Source organism: Apodemus sylvaticus, chromosome 15, assembly GCF_947179515.1.
Source record: "Apodemus sylvaticus chromosome 15, mApoSyl1.1, whole genome shotgun sequence".
Classification (NCBI taxonomy): domain Eukaryota; kingdom Metazoa; phylum Chordata; class Mammalia; order Rodentia; family Muridae; genus Apodemus; species Apodemus sylvaticus.
In genome coordinates this window covers 83,808,355-83,834,350 of record NC_067486.1, presented here as the reverse complement: position 1 = coordinate 83,834,350, position 25,996 = coordinate 83,808,355, and the positions used below count along the sequence as shown (strand labels likewise).

Genomic DNA, 25,996 nt, shown 5'->3' with positions numbered 1-25,996 from the left:
TATGGTATCTTCTGTACCTGAGATCCTCTCTTCTATCTCTTGTATTCTGTTGCTGATGCTTGCATCTGTGACTCTTGGTTTCTTTCCTAGGTTCTCTATCACCACGGTTGTCTCCATTTGTGATTTCTTTATTGTTTCTATTTCCATTTTTAGATCCTGGATGTTTTTGTTTATTCCCTTTGCCTGTTCATATTTTCCTGTAATTCTTTAAGGGAATTTTGTGTTTCCTCTTTAAGGGCTTCCATCTGTTTACCTGTGTTCTCTTGTATTTCTTTAGGGGAATTATTTATGTCTTTCTTAAAGTCCTCTATCATCATCATGAGAAGTGATTTTATGCCACAAACCACCACAGCCAAGTATGGAGGGGGGGTCCCTGGGATAAGGATCCTTAGAGACCAGGTGGGTAGGGATTCGGTGGTGACAAACAGAAACAAACACAGAGGCAGTTTGAATCTAAATGTATTTTTCAGTTCTCAAGCAGGGGATTTTATACATCAAAACCAAACATAACAACTCTTACAAATTGTATCCAGCAAAACAATCATGAATACCGACAAAAATCACTTGGCACAGTAAAATACAAAAATCATCCAAGCATCACAACTCTAAAACTACATGTTCAGTGAATCACAAACAGAACAGGTAACATCATTAATAACTATATAAATCATGAAAATATAACAATTCTAAAAGAATGTATTCAATAGGGCAGTCGTCCAAGGCTAGAATAGGTTAATAAATCTTTATGGTCAGTGCTCTTAACCGCTGAACTAACTTTCCAGCCCCATATGGTTAATTATTATTTAACATCTAATGCCTGATTTTTTTATATAAATCTTCAACGAATAAATTTAAACTATTTTCATTCTTTCTAATTAAGGCTTTCCTTAACATATACCAAAATCCCCCTCCAATGACACACATGTAGCCATGGTTTTGTTTATTCCCTTTGCCTGTTTGATTGTGTTTTCCTGTAATTCTTTAAGGGAATTTTGTGTTTCCTCTTTAAGGGCTTCCATCTGTTTACCTGTGTTCTCCTGTATTTCTTTAAGGGAGTTATTTATGTCCTTCTTAAAGTCCTCTATCATCATTATGAGATGTGATTTTAAATTAGAGTCTTTCTTTTCTGGTGTGTTGGGGTATTCACAGCTCACTGTGGTGGGAAAACAGGGTTCTGATGATGGCAAGTAACCATGGTTTCTATTGCTTAAGGTCTTGCCCTTGTTTCTCACCATCTGGTTATCTGTAGTGTTAGCTGGTTTTGCTGTCTCTGACTGTGGCTAGTCCTTCCTGTAAGCCTATGTGTCAGCACTCCTGGAAGAAATTTCTCCAGGTGGAATTTGGGTATGGAGAGCTGTGGCACAGGGTCAGCTCTGGGGTGCAGATGGAAACCGGAAACACATGGGTGATTTTATAATTCGTAATGGAATGATCAGTTGCCTTCCAATGGGTTGTGACCGTTTGTCTTCTTGCAAGGGAGCTTGAGAATTCCACTTGCATATCTCCTTTACGTTTTGTTGAACAGGGTCACTAAAGCATGAACATCTGGGTGACACAAATGTCATGGACCTTGTGTTCAGTGTTGTTCATGGGCAGAGTTTTGGTTGAATGAATGAACCAGAGCAAATGAAGTCAGATCATGGAAGATGCAAGAGAACAGAAAGGAAGATACAAATGTTGTGTATTAAATGGCCAGCAATGTGACTGTTAATGTGGCATATTAGAGACGAGACCAGAGTCACTTGGTGCAGATGCTGGCTGGGATGGCGTAGAGGCTTGTGGCCACTCTTTTCTTCTGTAAGTGTTACGCTGTATACAGAGTCCTGGAAGAATTTTGTTCATGGAGCTAGCGAGGTCGTCACACTCTCTGCTTACTTGGATATCCTAAGAGACCATTGGGATATGGTTATTGCCTTTTTGAGGGTTTGATTGTTCTCATTTGCTTTCCCAGGTCTCAGCGAGCCTCTTTCAGCTATTTTCTCTCTGTGGGTGGCAATCTCAAGACCCCCTTCCCCAACTATTAAGATAGGAAAGGAAAGAGTGACCCTCGGAGGCTCATAAACTTGCAGATTTGATCCCTAGTTGTTTGGTAAAGGATTAGGAGGTCTAGCTTTTTTTGGAGGAGTTGTGTCACTAGGGGATGGGGACTTGGGTTTTCAAATTCCCACACCATAACCAGATAGCTCTCTCTGTGCTTCACACTTACGGACAACGATGTGAGCTCTCGGCAACTGCTCCAGCCTCATGCCTGCCGGCCTGCTGCCCGCCATACTCCCTGCCATGGTGGTCATGGACTCATTGTTCATCACTGTCTGAAGTCATGAGTCCAAAATTAAATGTTTGCTTTTTACAAGTTGTCTTGGTCATGGTGTTTTGTAAGAAATACAAAAGTAATTAAGATAGGTGTGTTCAATTTCTTGATCTGGCTTCCTTACATGAGGGTATGCTATTTGGTAACTATATTTAATTGATGTGTAGCTTTTGATTCATTTTTGTTGTTTGTGTTTGTTTGTTTGTGTTTGGAAACAAGGTTTCAAATAGTGTAGTCAGGTCTCAGCCTTGAATTTATGCTGAGCTGTGAGTTTTACGCCTGCCTCCCGGTGCTGGAATTGAACCACACAATATTAAACCAATGCACCAAAGAGACAGTGCTGATACAGTCTTCTCACGTACGCATGTTCCTCTTTCTTATTTATTATTATTATGTGTGTGAGTTTTTTCACTGCAGGCATGTCTGTTCACCACATCCATGTCTGGAAGATGGCATTGGATACCCTGGCATTAGAGTTATGGGTGTGGGTTCTAGGAATTGAACTTGGGTCCTCTGTAAGACCAGCAAGTACTCTTATCTGCTGAACTATCTCTCCAGCTCTCAGGTGAGCCCTTTCTACAGTCTTATCATTCATCCTATATTTCAAATTTTAAGTGGTTTTGTTTATATGTTTCTTGAGACAAGGTTTAAAATCTTTTAAAGTATAAAATAAGGCAAGACTAGGGATGGCTGAGCAGGTGAGAGTGCTCGCTGCTTTTGCAGAGGACATAAATTTGATTCTCAGCACCACATGGCAACTTACAATAGTTGGTAACTCCAGCTCTAGATCTGGTGCCCTCTTCTGGCCTTTGGACACCAGGCACGCAGCCAGCAAACCTACATCCATACACAGGAAAAACACTCATTCTTTTTTGTTTGTTTGTTTGTTTGTTTTTGTTTTTTTGAGACAGGGTTTCTCTGTGTAGGCCTGGCTGTCTTGGAACTCACTCTGTAGACCAGACTGGCCTTGAACTCAGAAATCCACCTGCCTCTGCCTCCCAAGTGCTGGGATTACAGGCATGCGCCACCACTGCCCAGTGGAAAAAACACTCATAGTAAAAACAGATAAACCTAAAAATTGTGCAATTATTAATGACTATAGGACATCACTATGTTGCCAAGACCTCTCTGGAGCAATCCCCTGCCTCATTCAGCAGGCAAGATTAAAGGCACACTTCACCACAGGCAGCTTTATCTCATGTTCATGGTAAGGGAAGATGGCATTTGTCCCACTTCATGTAATGATCAAACTTTGACTTTATCTGTAAGCATATTCCTCAAAGCTGAAGATAGAATCTAGGCTAGTCAGACTGACAGCAGACAAAGAGTTAAGTATGAGGACACCCGGGGGGTGGGGGGGAATGCAGCTGCAACTTGGTAGCTATGTCTCCTGCCAATCAAAATGTTCTTTATGCTTTAACCTCCTGACAGATACAGTTAGGATGTCTCTACTACAGCAGAACTGCAGGTGTCAGGGACTGTTCCCCCATATGTGCACCAACAAAGAGTTCCTATCTTAAAGAGTCCATGTCGTCATAATGTCTCTTGCACTGTGACCTTGGCATGTAGCCTTTGTGAGCTTTTCTAGAGGATCTAGGTGTCTTAGTTACTTCTCTATTGCTGTGAATAAGCACCATGACCACCGCAACTTATAAAGAAAACATTTAATTGGAACTCACAGTTCTGGAGACTTAGAGTTCATGACCATCAGGTGGAGATCGTAGCAGCAAACAGGCAGGGGTGGGGCTGAGCACCACAAGCATGGGGTGGGAGGGAAGGGGCGGCAGGAAGGGGTGGGGATGGAGAGGGAAGAGGGGGGGAGGGAGAGGGGGGAGGGGGAGAGGGAGGGGGAGAGGGAGATAGGGGGAGAGGGAGAGGGTAGAGGGGGAGGGAGAGGAAGAGGGCGATAGAGGGAGGGGGAGAGGGAGAGGGGGAAGAGGAGAGGGAGAAGGGGAGGGGAGAGGGGGAGGGAGATAGGGACAGGGAGGGGGGAGAGGGAAGGAGATAGGGGGAGGGGGAGAGGGAGAAGGGCAAGGGGGGAGAGGGAGAGGGGAGAGGGGGAGAGGGAGAGGGAGGGGGAGAAGGGAGAGGGAGGGGGAGAAGGGAGAGGGAGAGAGAGAACATGCTAACTGGGAATAGTGTGGGTTTTTGAAATCCCAAAGCCCAGCCCCAGTGACACATCTCAGCCACACTTCCTAACCCTTCCCAAACAGTTCCACCAGCTGGAGACAAAGCATTTGAACATACGAGACCATTCTCCTTCAAAGCACCACATTCCACTCCCTGGAACCATAGGCTTTTGGCCATATCATAACAAAATGTGTCTGGTCCAACTTCAAAAGTTCCCATAATCTTTCAGTCTTAAGACTGTTTAAAAGCCAGGTGTGGTAGTCTGCCTTTAATCCCAGAACTGGGAGACAGAGGCAGGCAGATCTATATGAGTATACAAAAAAGTATATAAGGCTAGCCTGGTATACAGTGACTTCATAGAGAGATTGTATCTCAAAATAATATAAAACAAAACACACTATCAAAATCTGGTCTTTCAGAGACTCAAGGCAATCTCTTACTTGTAACACCCTGTAAAATAAATTTTAAATAGTTAAATAAATTTTAAAAGTTAAATAAATTTCTAACATAAAATGACACAGAGTTGGAGTGGCCTTCTGGCACACATGCCAGGGTTGGAATGAGGTGCATCTGGGAGGGTACTGTAACCAACACCCACTTCATCCGTCTAATGCGGACATGTCAGTAGCCCATAGAGCCTCTGGCAGCTCCTGGGTGAGGCTAACAAGAAGCTCTTACAGACACATCCAGTAGTTCTAGGGCAGATGATTTGTTGTTCCGGATAGACTTAAGGAGGCCAGCACAGCCATCACTGCGAATAGGATTCTTGGAAATCTAAGGAAGATGCATACAATATAACATTAGACCTTTTATGACAGCATCCATAGTCCTAGAACTCAGGAGGTAGGAACAGGAAGATTAGAGGCCAGTCTAGGGGCTGGAGAGATGGCTTAGTGGCTAAGAATACTGGCTTCTCTTCCAGAGGACCTGAGTTCAGTTCCCAGCATCTACATAATGGCTTTCAACTGTCTGTAACACTAGTCTTAGAGGATCTGATACCTTCTTCTTGCCCCCAGGGTCCCCAGGCATACCTATAAGCAATCCATGTAGGATTCTGGGACTCAGTGTGACTTGGTGGTTGTCTAGCAGGTGGCTGAAAAATGTGGACCCAAGTTAAAAATAGACCTTGGTTCCAGTGTGTCGCTATGGGAGGTGAAATTGCTAACGGGTGAAGCTAGGGGTGGGAAGCCAAGGGCCATGCAGAGCCAGGTGCATCCATCCGCCATGTTGGAGGTACTTCTCAGCCCCCTGCCCCACACATGCTGAGACCTGCTCAGACTCACTTGGCTCCTTCCCTTCTGTCTCTTTATTACTGTGTCTTGGGTCCCCTCTCACCACCAGAAAATCTGAAGAAAGGAACCTCTGGATACACGGTTCATGTCTGAACTGTGGCCAGTCAGTGCCCACTCCCACTTGCCCAGCTGATGTTGAGTTCTAGCAAGGACAGGAATGTTACAGGGAAGAAGATGAAAGTTAACCCAGGGACTGTGCTGGCTGCCTTCCCCACAGTGGAATTTCTGTGGGTCAGAGTAAGGAGCACAAGGAGCTGGTACAACGGCTGGAAAAGAGTGGAAGAGAGCAGTTGGAGGTGGGAAGTGGTCACAAGAAGCCAGGAGGCCCCCTGAGAGCCTCATCTTGACTCAGGAGCCCATCTGTGGGAAGAGGACTGGATAACGAGACAGGGCCACTCTGTCCTGCAGCCTCCCCTACCAGCCTGAACTTACGATAAGAATCCGCAGTGTCTGGTTGACTTGCAGACCCAGCCCCAACTTCAGGGCTCCTGACATGGAGATTCGGTTGTTTCTGCAACAAGGGAGACAGGTGTATTATAGCTAAAACATAAGGCCACAGGCTGGAGAGATGGCTCAGCAGTTAAGAACAATGACTGCTCTTCCAGAGTTCCTGAGTTCAAATCCCAGCAACCACATGGTGGCTCACAACCATCTGTAATGAGATCTGATGCCCTCTTCTGGTGTCTGAAGACAGCTATAATGTACTTATATATAATAAGTAAATCTTTTAAAAGAAAATCCATGAGGCCAGCCTAGGTGCCCAGTGATAGACGGATGGATGAATCAATATGTTGTATACACTCAACAGAGTCTATTCAGCCATGAACGAGAGAACATTTGAAGCAAACAAAAGGAACAGGGAGGCATTGTGTTAAGTGAAATAAACCAGACAGAGAATGGGGAGAACAAGTCAAGTTTTCTCTCATACACAAACACAAACACAAACACAACAACAGCCTGGGGGGTGGATGCACTCTAGCACTTCTTAGAGCTTGGAAAGGACACAAAGAGGAGAAAAGTAAAAATCAATCAATCAATCCATCAGTGGAGGCTGGACGGGGTCAGTGTGCTCTGCAGGCATCTGTGGAGCTACCACATCTAACCCTATTAACAGTGTTGGAAAGGAAAACACGTCCACATTACAGTCCACAAGCTCAGTGCCTCAGAGCCCCTGCCCGCGTTGCTATTGCACTGGTAGCCTGGGCTTCTGAGCACAATGTTCCACTCCTGCCCAGGCCCCAGTCAACATGTGAAAGCCGTGTGTGCTGCCCCACGTGGAGTGGAGAGGAGGGGTTGCTCCCGCTGTTTGAGCTCAGAAGATGCTCCTGTGCCTTCTGTGCCAGCTGGCCACACACGCATCACCACAAGAGTGCACGCTCTCGATCCTGCTGCTCCCCTCCAAAATTCTGTCTTTAGACAGAAAGGCCTACGTACCTAACATACCTACAGTGCTGACTCTGCCTTCTCTCCTCTCTGTCTCTGTCTGTCTCCCTCTCTGTATCTCTTTGTCTCTGTCTGTCTCTCTCTCTGTGTCTCTCTCTGTCTGTCTCTCTTTGTCTCTGTCTCTCTCTGTCTCTTTGTCTCTTTGTGTCTCTCTCTGTCTCTGTCTCTCTCTCTCTGTCTCTCTTTGTCTCTCTCTCTCTCTCTGTCTCTCCAGTCTTATGAATTCCAGGTTAATCTCTCACTCCCTATATAACTGAGGACCTTGAACTTTTGATTTTTCCTGCTTCTACGTCATAAGTGCCGGGTTTGCGTGTGTGGAAGACACTGGATTTGAGACTGGAAACGCCACTGAGTGCTGTTTGCACAGATTAACAGATAGCTCTTAAGGGGCTTAGAAAACAGCAATGCTGTAACACCAGCAGCAATGACGTCCCAGATCACATTTCAGAAAGGAGCAAAGACTTCCTCACTACTTGGAATATCTTGGCTAAGAATCTGTGTATCAGTTGGGACTGAAGAATCGGCCATGGTTGTCAAAGAGGATGGGGCACTGCAGTGAAATCTGTGCTCATTGGGACAATAGGGTGCTGATCCCTGGGATGAAGAATCAGCTGTAATCATAGATCACCTGGGCATAGTAGTGTTTGTTTCTAATCCCAGCACTTGGGAAGCAGAGGCAAGAGGATCTCTGTGAGTTCAAGGCTAGCCTGGTTTAGACAGCAAGTTCCAGGACAGCCAAGACTACACAAATGTCCTGCCCCTCTCCCCCCAAAAACCCAACCAGCCATCAAACAAAACAAAAACAAATAAGTAAATAAGCAAGCAAACAAAAAGATTAGCATGGCTGAGGTAAGATCTCTGTGCTTCAGAGACAACAGGGAAATACTCTCTCAGGTCAGTACCAGAAGCTGATCTAAGTAGGCTAGGCTACACCTCAAGTGGCAGAACCTGGCAGTATCACAAGTGGAGTCCACGCAGTACGGGGTTTGAAGGCATGGTAGATGCTTTATTGAAAAGCTCCTGCAGAGCGGCCAAGGCTTTCACGCCTGGTGTTCAGAGCCCCTGCGGTGAGGCCCACGGGGACCACTGATGAAGGCGGGGCCTCAGGTGCAATGGAGACCTAGGCATATTTGAAATGTCTGGACTGCCATGTCTACCAGGAGAGATGCGGGTATTGTGTGGAGCCAGCCTGGGAAGAGCTGTGTGTGCTGCAGCGACAACGGGGCTGCCTAGGCTTTCTGGAGTCTGGTAGGTTACGTGTCTCAGATGCTGGCTGTGGCCACAGGGCTGCCTTTAACCACTGGCCTTACTTTTGCTTAGCTGGCACTGTTTTTAATTCCCCAGCTCTTCCCACTTGGAATACGAGTGTTTAAGTATGTGATGAGATTCTCAGACACCAACCATAACCTGCGTTGCAAGCTGAATAAACCGGCTGCTTTTGATCAGATTGTTTCGCCACAGCAACAGAGATGAAACCAGGAGTGAGAGACCAGTCCTAATCCGTATGATGCTGGGCCATGAACCCACAGCCTTCATTCATGCCAGACGAGACTCAGCCAGCTGAGCTGCACCCCACGCCCCCAAGCAACAACCTTGAAAGAGAGGGAGGGCTGAGTGCTGTACTCGGGGCTCCAGCCACGCGGTGGCTGTGCACAGCAGCCGATCACTGCACGTGGCCCTCAGGGCCCCTGTGCACTGAGTGTGCACTGCAGAACACAGTTTCTCACCTCATATTTAGCTCTTCTAAGACATTGTTGATCCTGAGGGCCTCACCTATCGCACAGGCGCCAGAGTCTCCAAAGCCGTTATGAGAGATGTCTAGGACCTTCAAGAATATATTTGCCTAGAACACAAATAGCAAAGTCAGGGCCAGGGCCACAGCGTCAGAGCCCAGGAGAGTCTGAGCAGTGACTAAGGACAGAGAGCAGAGGTCCTGAAACAGAGTTAGTAAGAACTCTATTAGTTAGGCCAACAGAGATCAACAGAGGATGACAGGCCGGCTGTGGATACTTCTCAGAGACGAGGTGCAGTGACCAGAGCCTCACCTATGGGAACATGCCCGGGTGGGCGTCCTGGGCCTGGACTTGGTGGCAGGGTGCTATATGAAGCCTGTGATGGGGTCAAGAGTGAGTGCTCTGACCTGTCACCTTATGGGGCAGGAAGCCCAGCGGTCAGGCCCTGTAACAGGGGAAGGTGGTGACTGTCATTTCCTAAGGCCTTGTCACTGGGGAGTGAAGATGCCTTATGAACCCCGGCAGGGCTTGGTCAGTACATTTTCAGGGTCTGTAAACTTGAGGGAAGCAATGAGAGGGGTGTGAGAAAGCATCCGCATGTGCAAACAGTCACGTGACCAGACGGTGCAGCTGAATGTGACTTCTGGAGGAGGCGGCTGACATTATCTGTGAACCCCTTAGGGAATGAGATGAGAGTCAGCGCAGTGATCATTAAATGGCGGCAGGAAAACAGTGCACCAAAGACACACAGTGTGCCGTGCTGAGAGGGGCTGAACTTCATCAAGGCCCGGCTCAGGGAAAACTTCCCAGAGGACAGGCAGGGCTGACCGGGTGGGCGGCTCCTACCTCCAGGCCTCTGGCAAACGCAATGGCTCCCAGGCCTCGAAGGTGATTCCAACTCAGGTTAAGCTCCGTGAGTCCTGTGTTTTCTGCCACAGCAGGTCCAAGTGCCTCTCCTGAGGAGCACCAAGAGATTTTCTAGCAACGCACAAACAAACAAAACACCGACCACCATCACAAGTTCAAAAAGTGACCTGATGCTCACTCACTATGTGCCAGAACTTCAGTTGTGTAGGCAGATCACAAAATCTAGCGTGTATCTGGATTACCTTCAAGGAATGTGTGTGTGTATGTGTGTGCGTGCGCACTCACGTGTATGCATGCATGTGTGTGTGTGTTTAGGGTCTTGTCCTACAACACAGACATGTCTAGAACTCACTCTGTACCCAGACTGGCCTTGAACTTGTCTGATTGTTACCTCTGTTGTGCTGACAACACACACAAGAGGCACGTACCGCCAGCAGCTTTCCATTCTGTTAGCACTGGTGGGTGTCTGTTGTCCACAGCCACAGTTCCAGCCATGTCCAGATCTGATTCTCCATGTTGGTACCCTGTTCTCCACCTGGCCAGCCATGTCCCAGCCTCATAACCTGGGTGTGCAGACTTTGCCCAGCTGGGTGGGCCTCTTCAGAAGCCGTCTTTACTGCTGTTCCACCTTCCCATACTAATCTGGCCTTGTGACCCCTTAGGCCCCCCAACTCTGAACACACTCTGCCTGCCTGATCTCTGTGGCCAGACTGGAGTCTCTTCTCATTATCTTGGCTGCTAGAGAAGAAAAGCTGTTCTGAAGTGCTCAGAGAGGCTGGACGTGGTGGTCCACTCCTGTTATCCGAGCATATAGAAGGCCAAGGCAGGAGGATCCTTAGTTCAAGGCCAATCTGAATGCTATAGTGAATTCCAAGCTTTCCTGGGCTGCATAGTGAGACCTGCCTTCAAAATCTAAACTATATTGAACTAGATCAAACTAAGGACACACACATGTGCCCCTGTGTGTTGAGAGTGTGTCCAGCCACCTGCTTGGCTAGCATACACAGCAGCAGACATGTCAGCACCTCAGCTGCCACCTCTAGGTTCTCAGACACAGGAGCCCCATATTTCCTGGACACTGCTAAAGCTGGGGTGCTCTCGCCCATCTTCTACTGAGGCTCACTCTTCTACTGGTCTGTAAGAAGAAGAGTGACTGACCCCTGTGACCCACCCGTCAGCCGTCCTGACGCCCACATGTGAGGCAGGTTCTCCACGGCACAGGTTGTGGGTGATCGAGGCTCAAGTCCCTTCTCTGCACAGTTACAGCCTCAGATCCCCAGTCTGAGAAACAAAATAGTCTGTGCTTCCTCCCCTGCTCACATCACAGGACTTCAGACCCCAGCCCTCTATTCCCACCGCCTCTGTGTCACTTGCCTGCTCACCCCAAAGGTCCTCCAGTGCTGTAAAGGCTTGCTCCCTTGTGGCTGCAGAGATGACGCATGCGCAGGTCACCCAGCACTGGCCACCCTTGCAGAGGATCCAGGCTGCGTTCCCAGCACCCACGGCTGACAGACTTCAGTTTCAGGGGATGGGATGCCCTCTTCTGGCCTCCACGTGAACTGACACATGTAGCGCACAGACATACATGCAAGCAAACACTCATATGCATGGGATAAAATAAAGTCTTTTCTAAAAGCTTGGTCCTCAATATTGGGATGGAGCCGGTGAGAAGATCTAAAGTCTTGGGGCTCTGGGGTCCCCTCAGGAGACTGTGCGGCCCCCATTCTCTTCCCTTCTGCCAGCTGAGTGGTTCTTCTCTAATGTCGGCTCAGGCACAGGCCAAACCACCAAAAGCTGAACTCTGAAAGTATGAGCCACAGATGCATTATTCCCTTTATAAGATGGTTGCCTGCGGCATTCATTAAAGTAGCAGCAAGATGGCTGCTTAGTTCTCACGTCCCAGAGGCATAGCCATGGTTCATAAGAATGGACACGAGCCCCTCCTCTACTTCCACGACTCCCCACAATGATTTTCTTAGAAGACCACTGGCTTTTGCAGGTAAACACCAGAGTCAAGGTTAGTGCCGCTCCCCTCGACTGTCTAAGCAGCTTGGGACAGAGCAGAAATTCCCAAACTCCTGTTAGACAGTTGTTCTGACATATCCACTGCAATGGTCTAAGAATTCCTTTCAGGTGCTGCAGAAGTGTCTGTGCAGCTGGGAGCACCAGCTGCTCCTCAGGAAGACCTGAGTTCAGTTCCCGGCACCCACCTTTGCTGCCTCATGATCACCTGCTGCACCTAGTGCATAAGAGGAGATGTCCTAGCCTCCACAAGCCCTGCTATGATACCAGGCTGCCTCCAAGTCTCTGGGCTCAACTGATCATCCATGTAGTTGAGCTTACAGGTGTGCCTAGCTCCGATTTGTATAGCTGATTGACACATTTAGACGTGCATGACATAGGTGGCTATTCATATTTTTAGCACAGCATCCAGCGCCTGCAGAGGCACTGGGGAGACGATGACTAGATCAAGGTAGCCTTCCCATGGCTTCCCTATCGCTTAGCTCCTCCCCACCCAGTCCTGGTGACTGAGCCCAGGATCTCACGCACACAGGACAAGTACCTTACCGCTGAGATATACTACAAGCCCTTTCGCAAAAGCACTTGGGATGAAACCGCCATACCTTCTGCCATGATCTGTAGGTATACAGTCTCTGCTTCCTTTGCAACGCATTGCCTAGTCATTCTCCCCTACACCACAAGCCCAACCAGTCTAGGAAAGAGGCCTGCATAAGAGTTCATTAGCTTCATGATCTTGCCATGGCTGACTCCTTTCTACCCAAGGCACAAGTTTCTGCTTAAACTTCTGCCCTCAATAGAAGGTGGACCCTTTATTTTCTAGAATCATACATTGTTTCTTTATGAAGGTCACTAATTACTGAGAATGGTCTTGTTAGTGTATGTTTCTTGAAGTCAGGAACTTTGTTTAGTTCATAGATAGATTCCTCACAGCACAGGGCAGTGAGCTATTAATTGAATTCCGTGGCTGGAGTGGAATACCCAGAAGTATGGTGAGCACTCAGATATTCTCAGGCAGAAGCTGGGTGCGGTCCCGCCCATTCCCCTCCCCTGCCACCAGGGGGCGATAAGTTACCTGCCAGGTCGCTGAGCTGATTATAGCTGAGGTCTAGGGATTTCAGGCCCGTGTGACGAGGCAGAAGAGCAGCCAGGTGCTGGGCTGCCTGATCCTCCAGCCTGTTCCCTTGCAGCTGCATCTTCTGCACAGTTGGGTTTAAGGCGAGGGCAGTGCAAATCGCCTGGAGCCCCGCAGCTCCAATCTGATTCTCCGACAGGTCCACATCTGAGGACAGCAGCACTGCCTGGTCAGTGGGACCCTCAGCCAGGTGCCACCCTCTCTCACAAACCTCCAGGCCTGAGGGAAAGGAAGGACTTTGCAATCTGATTTATCTGGGGGCAGCATGGTGACAGCTTTGCCACCCATCGGCTGGCTCACCTTGGGTCTATGGTCTCCGCACCCCATGACTGTCTGCGAAGAATGCTATGGTAGCAGGTCAGCTACCCTGTGATGGTTGATCTAACAGCATGACCTCCCTGCCCTATTGCTGGGGACTGGCGGTGTAAGCTCCGATGTCCACCGGGGCCCACTTCTGTCTTTTCCTTTCCTTTCTTTTCCTTTCCTGGGTTCGCCACAGCCCAGAGACTGGCTGCCTGCCAGAGCTTGCGCTTCCCTGGCAGAGCTGGAAGCAGCCTCACCCCGCCCCCACCTTGCCCTTCCAGTTCTCCCTCCTGCAGCTCCTGCTTCTCTGTGCTCTCCTGCCCTGCACTCAGGCCCTGGGAGTCTACAACACACCTGGAGGGGAGGGTGCTCCCCAGGGGAGGGGACAGTGAGAGCAGTGGGGACAGTCAGGCGAAGAGCAGCTCAGCATTGGCTGACCTCAGCCTCAGCCCACACTTCCCCTTCTGTGATGAGAACCATCCTCGGCTAGCAACATCTCAAGAAAGAAGGCCTATGGAGGGAGCCCCAACGTGGGGAAGAGCCCCCTCACCCCCGCCCCTGCCTGCTTCCCAGCCTGGGAGCTCAGCACTACCTACCAGAGATAATGTTGTTCTTATACAGGACATCAGCCAGAGCCTCTGCCCCAGCATCACAGAGCCCATTGTCCCGAAGGTCCAGATGCTTGATGTAGAGATTAGAGGTCAACACGGAAGCCAAAGCCCGGACGCCCTGGAACAGAGCAGCACAGCACGAGGGGCAGAGGAACACAGTGGCACAGTGGCGTGAGGGGCCTGGCCCTTCCCTGGACTGCGTGCGAATCAGCTGGCCATAATTTCAGTTTTATTCCCCAGAGCTCCTGCCTCCTCCAGGGAACATGTCTCCCTCTAGGTGCCATGTAATCTCACTTCCTAGAATTCCACCCTCGTCTCCGTCACAGCCTCCACCCTGTCTCACAGGCATGGGCCATGGGACTTGTGTGGCACAGATGGCTATGAGTGAGAATCAAGGACAAGAGGCCACTATCTCCTATATCCTTCCTGCCGAGTGTGGTTCCAGTGTCCCTCAACAGATACCTGGGGCCCCAGGCCACGGTGCCGAAGGTTCAATTCAGAGGCGCTCCCTTGGCGCAGAAGACAAGAAACCGGCACAACATTATTGGCCTGGCAAGACTCCAGATAGAGGGTAGCCATGACCGGTTCTCCAAACCCGTGGGTGCCTAGCAGTAGATGTGAGACAAAGAAGGAACTAATCACTGGCATAGCCTGGACCCTTTGCTGCCCTCGCCAGTTCTTCCTGCTCTGTGGCTACTGTGCCCATATTCCAGATGGGGACCTCCAGGCTAAAAATAAACTAAGTCTTTTCTCAAAGCCACCAAGCTAGTCAGAACCAAGGGAACATTTGCCTAATGCTGAAATGTTTGCTGGCCTTGCCCCGCTGCGTCCATGTGTCACAGATCACCTCCCGAAACACACACACACACACCACTACCACCACCACCACCACCACCACCACCACCACCAAAGTTGGCTTCCACTCCAGCTTTCTAGTTAAGGACAGCCTTGTACTCAGGGCTTTAAGCACACTAGGTGAGCACTCTACCAGCTGAGCTGCACTCTCAGCCCACAGGTCAGAAGGTCTGTATAAACACCTTGGGGGCAGAGGGCGGGAAACAATCTAAATTCAATATATCCATTAGCTTTTTCTGTATGTTGGAACACCCAGCCCCGAACTCTTCCAGTTTTGGACACAACTGCCTGTCAGGGAGTTTCATTTACAGTTTTCCCAGAAGTTCTAAATGTTGGGCCTCCTTCCTCCTCCAGGAGGGGAAAGGCTGGAGGGGAATGCGCCCCCACAGAAGGGTGCAGTTTGGTTCCGCGGCCCTCCCACCACTTTTGCAGGAATATCCTCAAGTGAGGAGTCCAACAGGACCCCATGCAGAGGATGAGGCACCTTCTGTTCCCGAGGCAGAGTGTGAATCTGTAGTCCAGGACCTCTTGGCCTCCAGGGTCTCTGCCCGAGGCCCAGGGGCCGCAGCTTCTCCCTCTCGATCTTCCTTCTTCTGAACCTCCTCGCAGGGAGCCTTCATGCTTCCCTCACTGTCCAGTCGGGACAAAGCCGCCAGAGCACACAGCTCTCCACTCGAAAGCTTCCCAGGGATGTGGGCGGGCCCTCTGGCCCCCTGACCAATCGAATCTGATCTACGGACAACAGGTGGTCTCTGGGGCCAGTCATGGTGCCCCCCTCCCACCCCGCGGTCGTCCTGGGAACCGGGTCTTGTTTGCAGAAGAAACACAACCTTGGCACGCTCTTTCCCAGTGCTGACTACGGCCGCGGCCGCGCACGGGGAGTCGCCTCCTTCACATTCCTTCGCAGACTTTTCCAGTCCGACCCCAGAACTAGTGTTTTAGTTACTATGCAGGAGGCGCTCGATGGAAGACCTGTAGCCTAACGCTAGTTTTTCTCTGGGGCCACAGCTATGTGGTCACTGCCTGAGGGTATCAGCTTTCTCTCAAGATCTAGCTCTTGCTATGCTGCTGTGCCAGCAGGGGTATCTCAAACCCAACTTTCACTCTTTGGAATCTGCAAGTTTGAGTTCAAAGCCCCTTCTCTGGGCTTCTGTCACCCTGTGTTGACAGCCCACTGTTTAAGAAAGCAGAGTGGGTGTGTAGGGACAGGTCTATTCCTCTCTGTATGCGTAGGGTCCAACCCAGGGACTCTGGACAGGAGATGGGGGCAGGGGGGAGTGCACATCAGCTGGGGCTTGGGACTGAGGCAGGAGCCAGATCCTGCTGAATTCGAGATGTCCCTTTAATAACACTGGCCTGGATCCCATGCATCGCTGCTTGGCCTCCAGTTCAGCTGCGGCTGAAGTTGCCTGCTGACTCATGCAGTTGCAACTAGCAGGAACTGGGAACATGGCTTCTGCAGCCGCAGCAGCACTCGTGAGCTGGGGGTTTCTGGATTACAAGACAGAGAAATATGTGATGACCAGGAACTGTCGGGTGGGCGTCTCTCAGAGGCTGCTGCAGCTGGGAGTGGTAGCCTACGTCATAGGGTAAGAAGCGCTCCTGGCCAGGCTGCAGAGCCTGGCATGGGGGGGGGGGGGCTTGCTGGCTGAGGGCTAAACGTTGGCTTTTAGAACCCCAAGCTGGTGGGAAAGTGGGAATGGGGGTGTTAGTCTATCCAGAGAGGAGCAGCAGCAGCAGAAATTAGCTCACGTAAGGGGCTTTGTCTCCAGCTTCATCCCGATCTCTGTGAGCCAGCGCTTGCAGGTCTCCTGCCCTGCGGTACCCTGGGGGGGCAGGAGGCAGTAATTCTCTGAGCGACACAGCACTAAGCCTCTCAGAGAGAGCACCAGCCGGATGTCTGAAAAGTCTTTGAGAAGGGAGCTGGGTTTGCTGAGTGTGTCTGAAGGCATTGGTTGTGACAAGCGGCCATGGTGGACAGGTGCATCGGAGAGCTCCGCCTGCTCAGGGCTTAAGGACAAGTCAGAGCAAGAGGCGCAGCTGGACAGAGAGAGGGTGGAGGCCTCCGAGCTGGTCTGGGAGCCTAGTGTGTGGGCACAGCTACTCCTCCTCATCTGGACATTACACTATCCATCATCCTCTCCCTAGGTGGGCCCTCTTGGCCAAAAAAGGCTACCAGGAACGTGACTTGGACCCTCAGATTTCTGTCATCACCAAACTGAAGGGAGTTTCTGTAACCCAGCTTAAGGAGCTGGATAACCGGCTGTGGGATGTGGCTGACTTTGTGAAGCCATCACAGGTAGGTCCCCGGCCGGCGCTGCTGCAGGAGGCCAGTCCTTCAGCCACCAACAGTAGCAGCACAGCCGCTGTGCATGACAGACATGGGATGCTAGAGGGTGGGCGAAGAGCCTGGGAAGGCCTCAGAAGGTCCTGAGTCATCTGAGAAAACCGCTTTCAGGGATGTATCACTTCCCAAGCTTCCCAGATCAAGAAGCCAGAGCCTGAGGGATTTCCTTTAAGAGGAAGGGTAGGATGCACCTCAGTGGCAGAGAGCTTGCCCGGCATGCGTAGCTTCCTAGCTTCAATGCTAGTACCACAAAACAAACAAACAAATACAAAAACACCACCCGCCCCACCCCTCTCACCACCCACACAGACATATCTGAGAAGAAATGACGTATCTTAGGTTCACGATTTATGCTTGGAAGTGAAAGGTAGGGGCTGGGAGCTCAGGGCTTGGCTTTCTGAAGTCCCCTTGTGATCATTTAGGGATCTTGGGTCAAGTTCATTTTTTCCATTGATGGAAGAGTTAAAAGGCTGGAGAGATGGCTCAGTTGTTGAGAACATGGGCTGCTCTTGCAGAAATACAGTCTTGCAGAAATACAGGTCCTGTTCCTAGAACCCACATGGCATCTCACAGCTTTCTGTCACTCCAGTTCCGGGGGATTCTATGCTTTCTGGCCTCTGAGGGTCCCAGGCACACACACACAGCACACACACACACACACACACATACATACACCCACACACACATTAAATCATTAAATAAGACTGCTCAGCCCGATGGTGGCAGCACATGCCTGTAATCCCAGACCTCCAGAGGCAGATGCAGGTAGAGCTCTGAGTTTCAAGGCCAGCCTGGTCTACACAGCAAGCTCCAGGACAGCCTGGGCGACACAGAGAAAACCTGTCTCAAAACAAAACAAAGCCCAAATAAATACATAAATAAATAAATTTAAAAATTCTGCTCAAAAATAGATTGAAAGGCGAGAAATACGTCACAGTCACAGCAAATACACGTCTCATTAAAAGTGAGAGTGCACATGTCCCACGCACAAAGAGACAGGCTTACTGGCAGAGCAGGCATTAGGAACAAAATCCGTTCTCCCTTGGAAGGCCGGTGGCTTTAAATATCTGTGGCAGGACAGGATGGGTGCCTCTGTCCCTGAATTTTGGATTATCAGCTTAACAGAAGAAGCTGACAGGCCCAGAGGTCCATGCTGAGACAAGCTCAGGACCAGCCTTGAACATGGCTGAACTGGTCTAGACCAGTCCTCCAGAGAGGGACCAGTCCTCCAGAGAGGGATTCCTTCTGGCAGGAAAAAAAAATTCATCAAGCCTTTGTCTTGGAAAGAGGTGGTGGAGAAGAGTCTGGGAGTTGGCCAACCTATGGTTTACACACCGCCCCTTTCCCTGTCTTTGCCTGTCACGCTGCAATCTGATCCCTTTCACCCGTGGTACCCACGAGCCCCTCCTTGTCCCCCTTAGGGAATGTCTTCTCCCTCCACCGAGATGATTTAGCCCCAGGTACCAGCTGTCCTGTGACATAAACAAATGTCTATCTATCCCAGAGAGGGCACCAACAATGAACCAATTCCATTCCAAATCTATGAACCAGTGACTAATTGTGGTACCTACCCTGTGGGTATAAGTGAGGGGTGCTTAGAGAAGTGTCGGCGACTCAGGCACTGTCACAGAACAGTTGGCTCCAGGTGGCAGTTGCTCTCATGTGTTCCTGCTCTCTCTCTGTCTGTCTCTGTCTGTCTCTGTCTCTCTGTCTGTCTGTCTGTCTCTCTCTCTCTCTTACACACACACACACACACACACACACACACACGAGTGCTGTTCTGCCTGTGATTATCAGGCTCCCTCTGCCCCGAGTTTGGGTTGAGTGCATGAGAATTTGAAATGAAACTCGTATGGAAGCTATGGATAGACGCATGGCATGCTCTGAGCTCAGGAGAGGCCATAAACCTTCAGCTTCACCAGCCTCGCTGGACAAAGTTGGCAACTAGATGGGGCCAAAACCTAGTCCCACCTCAGAGGGTGCTGCCTAGCATGTCTGAGAGCCTGCACTCCATTCCCAGCACCGAGCAACAAAAAGCAAACAAATCAGGCTGTCAGCAGCAGCCCTCAGCTGAGACCAACCTCCAGCCTTGCCTTTTAGGGAGAGAACGTGTTCTTCCTGGTGACCAACTTCCTCGTGACACCGGCTCAAGTCCAGGGCAGATGCCCCGAGGTAAGCTTGTCCAGAGCCTCTAACACACTCCTATTTCTTTCATCAGCCCTGCCCCCCTTTTCCTTCACACATGGTTCAAAGCTCAGTCCCAGCTTGGTATGTCTATCCCAGACAAAGGGCTACATTTTTCTAGAAGTCATTTCACCGAGTCTTCACATCCACTCTCCAGCAGGAATACTCTAGTTCCCATTAAACAGGTGATTAGGGCTCCACGTGTACGATCACCTGTCCAAGGGTACCCCAAGTGTGGGTCATAGGCACAGTATCTGAGGACACCACCTGGGGTCTCCAACCTTCACAACACCAGACCTCTGATGGGGGAGTCTCATTGAGATGTCCAGTGTCCTTTCCATGCTTGTCCTGCCTCTGGGTTACAGCCAGACACACATTCACCTGAGCATTAATGGCAAGAGGCAGGGTGATCACCTCTCCTCTTTGCCAGCTTTTATTAGGGTATCCAGAGTCCAGTGTCATCTGGGAGACAAGCCAGCACACTCTGCTTTTGCCTTCCAGTAATATATGATCTCTGGGTGTTTTCCAGCCAACTGTTCCTGTTTGAGTCTTCTCCTCCATTCTTAGATTCTGACGCAGTCACACACCCACTCCCAATCTCACCTTTTCCCCTAGTCTGGGAATATTCCAGACAATCTTTCAAAGAGCACACTAGCTCTCACCAAGCAAGGCTTCTGTGGGAACACTTAGGATCCATCCCATATATGTGTACCATATTCAAGACCAACCTCTGCTCAGCAGGACTCCAGGTCTGGTATTTGGTCACATTACAGCTTCAGGGGCTGTCACATGTCCATGGTTGACACCTATCCACAAGGGAGGTGACTTATGTGTACAAAGGATGATTCTCCCTCAGAGAACCTAGACAACATTCACACCTCTAGATGTTTGAAAGACATCGATTCCAGGTTCAGCATGTAGACAGCTCTAACATGTCACCAACCTACCTGTCAGGTTCTTAGAAAGCGCATGATCTTTCCTCTTTCCCCCGTCTGAGATTTTTGATTCTTCTTGTGAACTTCCAGTAACTGGATAGTTGCTCACCAGACTGGATGGCCAGGTTTCCTGAGAATAAACAGAATTCTTGCCATATCTTCTTGGGAGATTAGTGACCTGGCTTCTCCAAGCACATGCTCAATAACCCCAAGTGTCATACCCTCTGCAAACCTTTCTTGGCGCTCCCTTTCCCTGGCATGGTATCTAGGACAGGCAGAACTCCAACCCATGTACCTCAAGTTGCAGTGACTGTCCAGCCAAGGCAGGAGGTTCCATGCTTACACAGGGTAGAGGCCGCAGTGCAGAGACTCAGGGGAGTACATGGACTAAGTCTTGCAGGAGCTGGTGTATGGATCAGTGTGGCTGCAGCAGGATGCCAAGGCAGGACCATCATGGGCAGAGCCATGTTTAAGGGGATGAGGTGTCTCAGGATACACTCCTGCTGCTCAGTGTGTCTGGAGCATAGGTTACAGAAAGGACAGCCCACGATCTCACAGACCCTCTGAGTTCTGCTGAGAAGCTGGACTCGATGTGTGAGCAGAAGGTGGCCAGAATGAGTGCATGGGAGAGACTCTCAGCCTCTCAGCCTTCGTGCTGCTGGGTAGAGGTGCCCACCTCTCATCACAGAGTCTGGGCGGAGTCTGAAAGATTTGGAGACGTAGACACAGGTTGGGACAGCAGAACAGAGAAGGTAGAGGTCCTCTGACCTTGGCATGGAACCTACCCCATCCTTAATAAAAGTCCTAAGTTTCCTTCTGACTTTTCAATCCCTCAGCCATGCTTGCTTCCATGGTATTGTGGTCCTTCTGGAGTTCCCTACAAACTGAACCCCCACAAGGGTCCTGAAGATCAAGGCTGCTGCCTCTCTTAGGTCAGGGACCCCCCACCCCCAGAAAGCTCACCTACCTTTCCCCTGTAGTGCTGCCCCCATGACCCTTTGGCCTTACGTAGACACAATGTCCGTGTATGGCAGAAGAGACTGGCCCTGGGGGAGGGGGCTTCCCACCCTGGATAGGTCCCTATGACCTTAGGCCCTGCTCTTTGATAGCTACACCTACCACATACTGAGTGTCACCAGTTTGTCCTTCTGTGGACCTCAGTGACCTATCAGGGACAGAGCTGTCAGGAGGGCAGTGCTCTGCTCTGAGCGTACAGCCCTTACCCTGTACCACCATTTCACCAAGTGGCTGATGGCTCTTCCCTCCTAGGTTGTAGTTGGTACCTTCCCATGTTTCCAGGGACTGCCCGGGAGGAAGTTGGGCTCATGTCTTTGCAGTCTGTGATGCTGGGTCACAAAGAGGAGGCATCCTCTGTGCTATTGGTGCCTAGGGTCTCTTACTACCACAGCATCCTTCTGTTCCTCTGGCTAACTGCTGGGCTGATGAAGACTGTCCTGAAGGGGAGACGGGGACACACAGCCATGGTAACTGTGGGCTTGGACCTCTCGTGCCTCTGCTTGAGTGAGGGAAGGGGAGAAAATACTGGGGGTTCCCAACGACGGCCCCCCGCTGGGCTTGTCTGTGTATCACCCATTCTGCTGACAAGCCCAGGCCCCACGATCTCCTCAGGATCCGTGGAGATCAGAGGCTTGGAGCACATTTTGTGTTTTCAAGGCATAAAAACTGGTCAGTGTGTGGTGTTCAACGGAACCCACAGGACCTGTGAGATCTGGAGCTGGTGCCCAGTGGAGAGTGGTGCCGTGCCCAGGTAAGCCTTCTCTCTCTCCCAGGGCAGGGTCCCAGGATAAACAAAATGATGAATGAGGATTACTGTCTATCTTCAGGAAGCCTTTGCTAGCTCAGGCCAAGAACTTCACACTCTTCATCAAAAATACTGTAACCTTCAGCAAGTTCAACTTCTCCAGGTATCCTGGGCAGTTCCTGGCTGAGCCCGGACCCTTCACGCCTCCTGAGTCATCTGATCACTATCAATGCCCTTTCTAGAACCAATGCCTTAGATACCTGGGACAACACCTATTTCAAACATTGTCTCTATGACCCACTCTCCAGTCCGTACTGCCCAGTGTTCCGCATCGGGGACCTTGTGGCCATGGCTGGGGGGGACTTTGAGGACCTGGCATTGCTGGTAAGTTATTTGGGGCAGAGTCCTGCAGCTCGGGGAGGGGGGCAGGTTCTCAGAACCATACACCAGTGGAACAGGATGTGTTGTGTGCAGGGTGGTGCTGTGGGCATCAGCGTTCACTGGGATTGCAACCTGGACACGAAAGGCTCTGACTGTTGTCCCCAGTACTCCTTCCAGCTGCAGCAGAGGGGGTACAACTTCAGGTATGGCCCTCAGTGCGTGAATGCTGCCTGCTGTTCCTGCCTCAGTGCGCCTCCACCTATTTCTGAGGGACCACCAGAACAGAGCACACCCAGACTGGACTCAGGGTCTCTGCTGTGTGACTAGGTTCCGGGGCTGTTCCCAGTCCCTGGGCTCCACCTTGCTCTCCTCACTAGCTTGCTCCCTACTGCAAATCTTTTCATGGCCTCTCCCAGATGACCCTGTTTCCCTAGAGCAAAGACACTTTTCGTTTTTAATTTTCTTATAGGATTCTGTCTAAAAAAATTCCCAGAAAGTTCTGTGGAAAAATTCAGACTAGTAAAACAAACTATACTTCATATACTTTTGACCTGGTTTCTTCATCGCTGTGAAGGGACATAATGACCATGGCAACTCTTATAAAGGAAACATTTCGTTGGGGCTGGCTTGCCGTTTCAGAGATTTAGCCAATTATCATCATGGCAGGGAGTGCGGTGGAGCACAGGCAGACACAGTACTGGAGGAGCAGAGAGTTCTACATCTTGATCTAAAGGCAGCAGGAGACTGTGCTCCATACTGGGTGTAGCTGAAGACTAGGAGACCTCAAAGCCCCACCTCCACAGTGCCACACTGCGTCCAACAAGGCCACACCCACTCCAGCAAGGCCACACCCGCTCCAGCAAGGCCACACCCACTCCAGCAAGGCCACACCCACTCCAGCAAGGCCACACCTCTTAATAAATAGTGCCAGTCCTTATGGGGCAAGCATTTACACGCATGAGTCTATGGGGCCTTTCCTATTCAAACCACCCTACCTGGCTTGCTAGTGTTGCCTTTTCTTTCCTAGCAGCGCTAGGGATTGGACCTGTGGCCTCAGAGTTATTTGAGTGTAAATATTAGACCGTGGGTGCTCACCCTTCCCAATACTGTCAAGGAGTGCTTCTACCACTGTCCATTGTCACAGTTACTCGTGGTCATAGTACATTCTTGTGATCCTGAAGCCCAGCCCTTAGGAGGCAGAGAAGGGAGGAGTAGGAGCTCAGAGTCATCCTTAGCTTTGTAGCCAGTCCGAGGCAACCTGGTGTAGGAGAGGAGGAGGGAGGGGAGGAAAGAGGAAGGGAGAGAGGGAGGGAGAAAGGGGAGGACAGAGGCTGGAGGAGAAAGAAGGAAGTAGGAAAGGCTATTGGTAGATTAAATCTAACATTTTATATTTCCCCCACTGTAATTTTTTTAAAGATTTATTTATTATATGTAAGTACACTGTAGCTGTCTTCAGACACACCAGAAAAGGGCATCAGATCTCATTAAGGATGGTTGTGAGCCACCATGTGGTTGCTGGGATTTGAACTCAGGACCTTCGGAAGAGCAGTCAGTGCTCTTAACCTCTGAGCCACCTCTCCAGTCCCCTCCCCCACTGTTATTAATGTTTCTGAATTTTTTATTTTCTGATCCCAGAAGCACCCAGAGGCCTTAAATTACAAATATTGTCATGTCTTTTAGTTTCCCAAAAGGATCTTGGGCTCCTCCTGCCATATGCTATCACTTTGTTAGGCACAGTAGCAGGTGTGCACAGGTGGCCTCCGGGGCTCCTCACCTGGACAACCTTCTGCGGGAGGCTTCTCTGCCTTCCGGCCCTCGCTGGCCTCTGCCGGGATGCCTGTTCTAAAGCGCACCACAGCACCGCATTGCTGCCCTCGCCTCAGAGTTCCGCCAGCCCTCCTGGCTGCCCTGCCTTCCTTCTCTCAGACCCCAGCCGCCAGAAGTCCCACCTCACTTCACGCCCCTCTCTGACTCTCCCTCCAGTCAGGTTTTGATTTGCTTCCGCTGTCCCTAAAACCTATGTGGCGCCTTAGGACTAGGGCTAGGTGGAGTCAGGGGATGAGCTAGCCTGGAACGCGCAGCATGCAGACACTGGAGTCTTCTCTGCCATCCCCAGGACAGCCAATCACTGGTGGGCAGCCTCAGGTGTGGAGGCCCGGAGCCTGCTCAAGCTTTATGGGATCCGTTTTGACATTCTCGTCACCGGGCAGGTAAAGTTCAGACCAGGGGAAGGATTTGTGGAGGTTGGGAGGACAGCCACAGTCCGAGAGGCTCATCCCGGGTCTCTCAGGCAGGGAAGTTTGCACTCATTCCTACGGCCGTCACAGTGGGCACAGGAGCAGCTTGGCTGGGCATGGTGAGTTTAATCACCTACGGTTCTCTTGGGCTGCAGTAACCTCCAGCCAGGGACTGCTGGTGCCTGCTAGATCTGCACATTGTTGCCTGGGTGGGGGCTGGGCCGGCGGAGAGAGAGAAAGTTGAGAATTCTGGACTATGGTAGGTCCTGCCTCTTCCAGGTCACCTTCCTCTGTGACCTGCTGTTACTGTATGTGGATAGAGAGGCCGGTTTCTACTGGAGGACTAAATATGAAGAGGTGAGTTGTGGGCCTGCCTGTGTCCCAGAGCTGAGGTCACTCTGCCTGAACACTGGGTTCTGCCACACTTTGGGGGATGCTAACTTGATTCCTAATCTGTTGATTTTGTAGGCAAGAGCCCCAAAGGTGACTACCAACAGTGCATAGATGAGCCAACTTTCTCACCTGCTAACCCTGCTATGCTACCCAGGTGTCTCAGGAGTGGTTTGCACCTGCCCGATGTCTGCTGCTGGGATCCAGACATCCATGCACCAGTGGCCTGCCTGGCTGTCATCCCCTGGCCTATTCACTCCTGAGGCTTACAGCCTCTCCCTGCTGGTTAAACTTTAGGGCTTGTGAAGGAGAAAGGTTCTGCCTTGGGAACATGGAGGACAGAGCTTCAGCAGGACTGGAGAGGAGGTTGGGGTAATTCCAGCAGTCTCTGCATGCAAGGAGTCTCCTAGGTTCAGCCGTGTGTGTGTGTGTGTGTGTGTGTGTGTGTGAATGAGTGGTGGCTGGCACCCTTGGGACTTTCTATGTCTGTTGGGGGACTCTGCTCCAGTTCAAGCCCCCTGCCCCCACCTTGGCCCTGGTTACCAGGTTTCGCAGGATGTACATCTCAGAAGTCCCGGCAACCTCAACCTTCTCTGAAGCACCTGCCTGCCAGAGCCCTAACTCAGGTCGCAGCCGGAGTGCCATAGTTTTGAGGTGTGATCCCCATGAAGCGCACTGAAGCTGGTTCTGGATCTATAACCACGTGAGATTCCCGCTTGATTCTTCCCTCAGCGAGATTTTCCCCATGTGCCAGAGCGCACAGCAAGGATGGCAAAGACAGGCTGCAGAAACGTTCTTGGTCCACATGTGGGGCACAGTTCAGGAAGTGTGCACCCCAAGAAGTAAAGAGGCAGTTGTGTTGTGGGTGTGTGGTCACCGAGGGAGCACCAAGGCTGAGGTGAAATAGCAGCAAAAGCTGGGATCTCCAGGCTCCCACAACCTCTCAAAAGCCTCTGGAATTCCTGGTGTCAATCAGCTCTCAGGACTGTGGCCTGCAGAGGGCTGAGGTGGGAAGGCGTGGCTCCTGGAGGCGGTTCACGTGGACACAGTCGTCCTGGGGG

General features: G+C 50.7%; 2 protein-coding genes across 2 annotated transcripts; one reads left to right on the top strand and one right to left on the bottom strand.

The window, feature by feature from the left end:
• Nucleotides 1-443: 443 nt before the first annotated feature.
• Nucleotides 444-15,332, bottom strand: Lrrc74b (leucine rich repeat containing 74B). The gene is made up of 9 exons (XM_052158910.1): nt 15,184-15,332; nt 14,307-14,449; nt 13,830-13,962; nt 12,871-13,077; nt 9,756-9,865; nt 8,904-9,019; nt 6,166-6,244; nt 5,120-5,215; nt 444-1,884 (listed from the first exon to the last, which is right to left on the bottom strand). The coding sequence occupies exons 1-9, from the start codon at nt 15,317-15,319 to the stop codon at nt 1,708-1,710; spliced, it is 1,197 nt and encodes a 398-aa protein (XP_052014870.1). The 5' UTR covers nt 15,320-15,332; the 3' UTR covers nt 444-1,707.
• Nucleotides 15,333-16,118: 786 nt separating this feature from the next.
• On the top strand, nt 16,119-25,996 carry P2rx6 (purinergic receptor P2X 6). Its single transcript, XM_052158430.1, has 12 exons — nt 16,119-16,288; nt 16,848-16,998; nt 19,147-19,218; nt 21,574-21,649; nt 21,840-21,933; nt 22,010-22,090; nt 22,170-22,311; nt 22,402-22,511; nt 24,425-24,518; nt 24,599-24,664; nt 24,825-24,902; nt 25,014-25,996. The coding sequence occupies exons 1-12, from the start codon at nt 16,119-16,121 to the stop codon at nt 25,047-25,049; spliced, it is 1,170 nt and encodes a 389-aa protein (XP_052014390.1). The 3' UTR covers nt 25,050-25,996.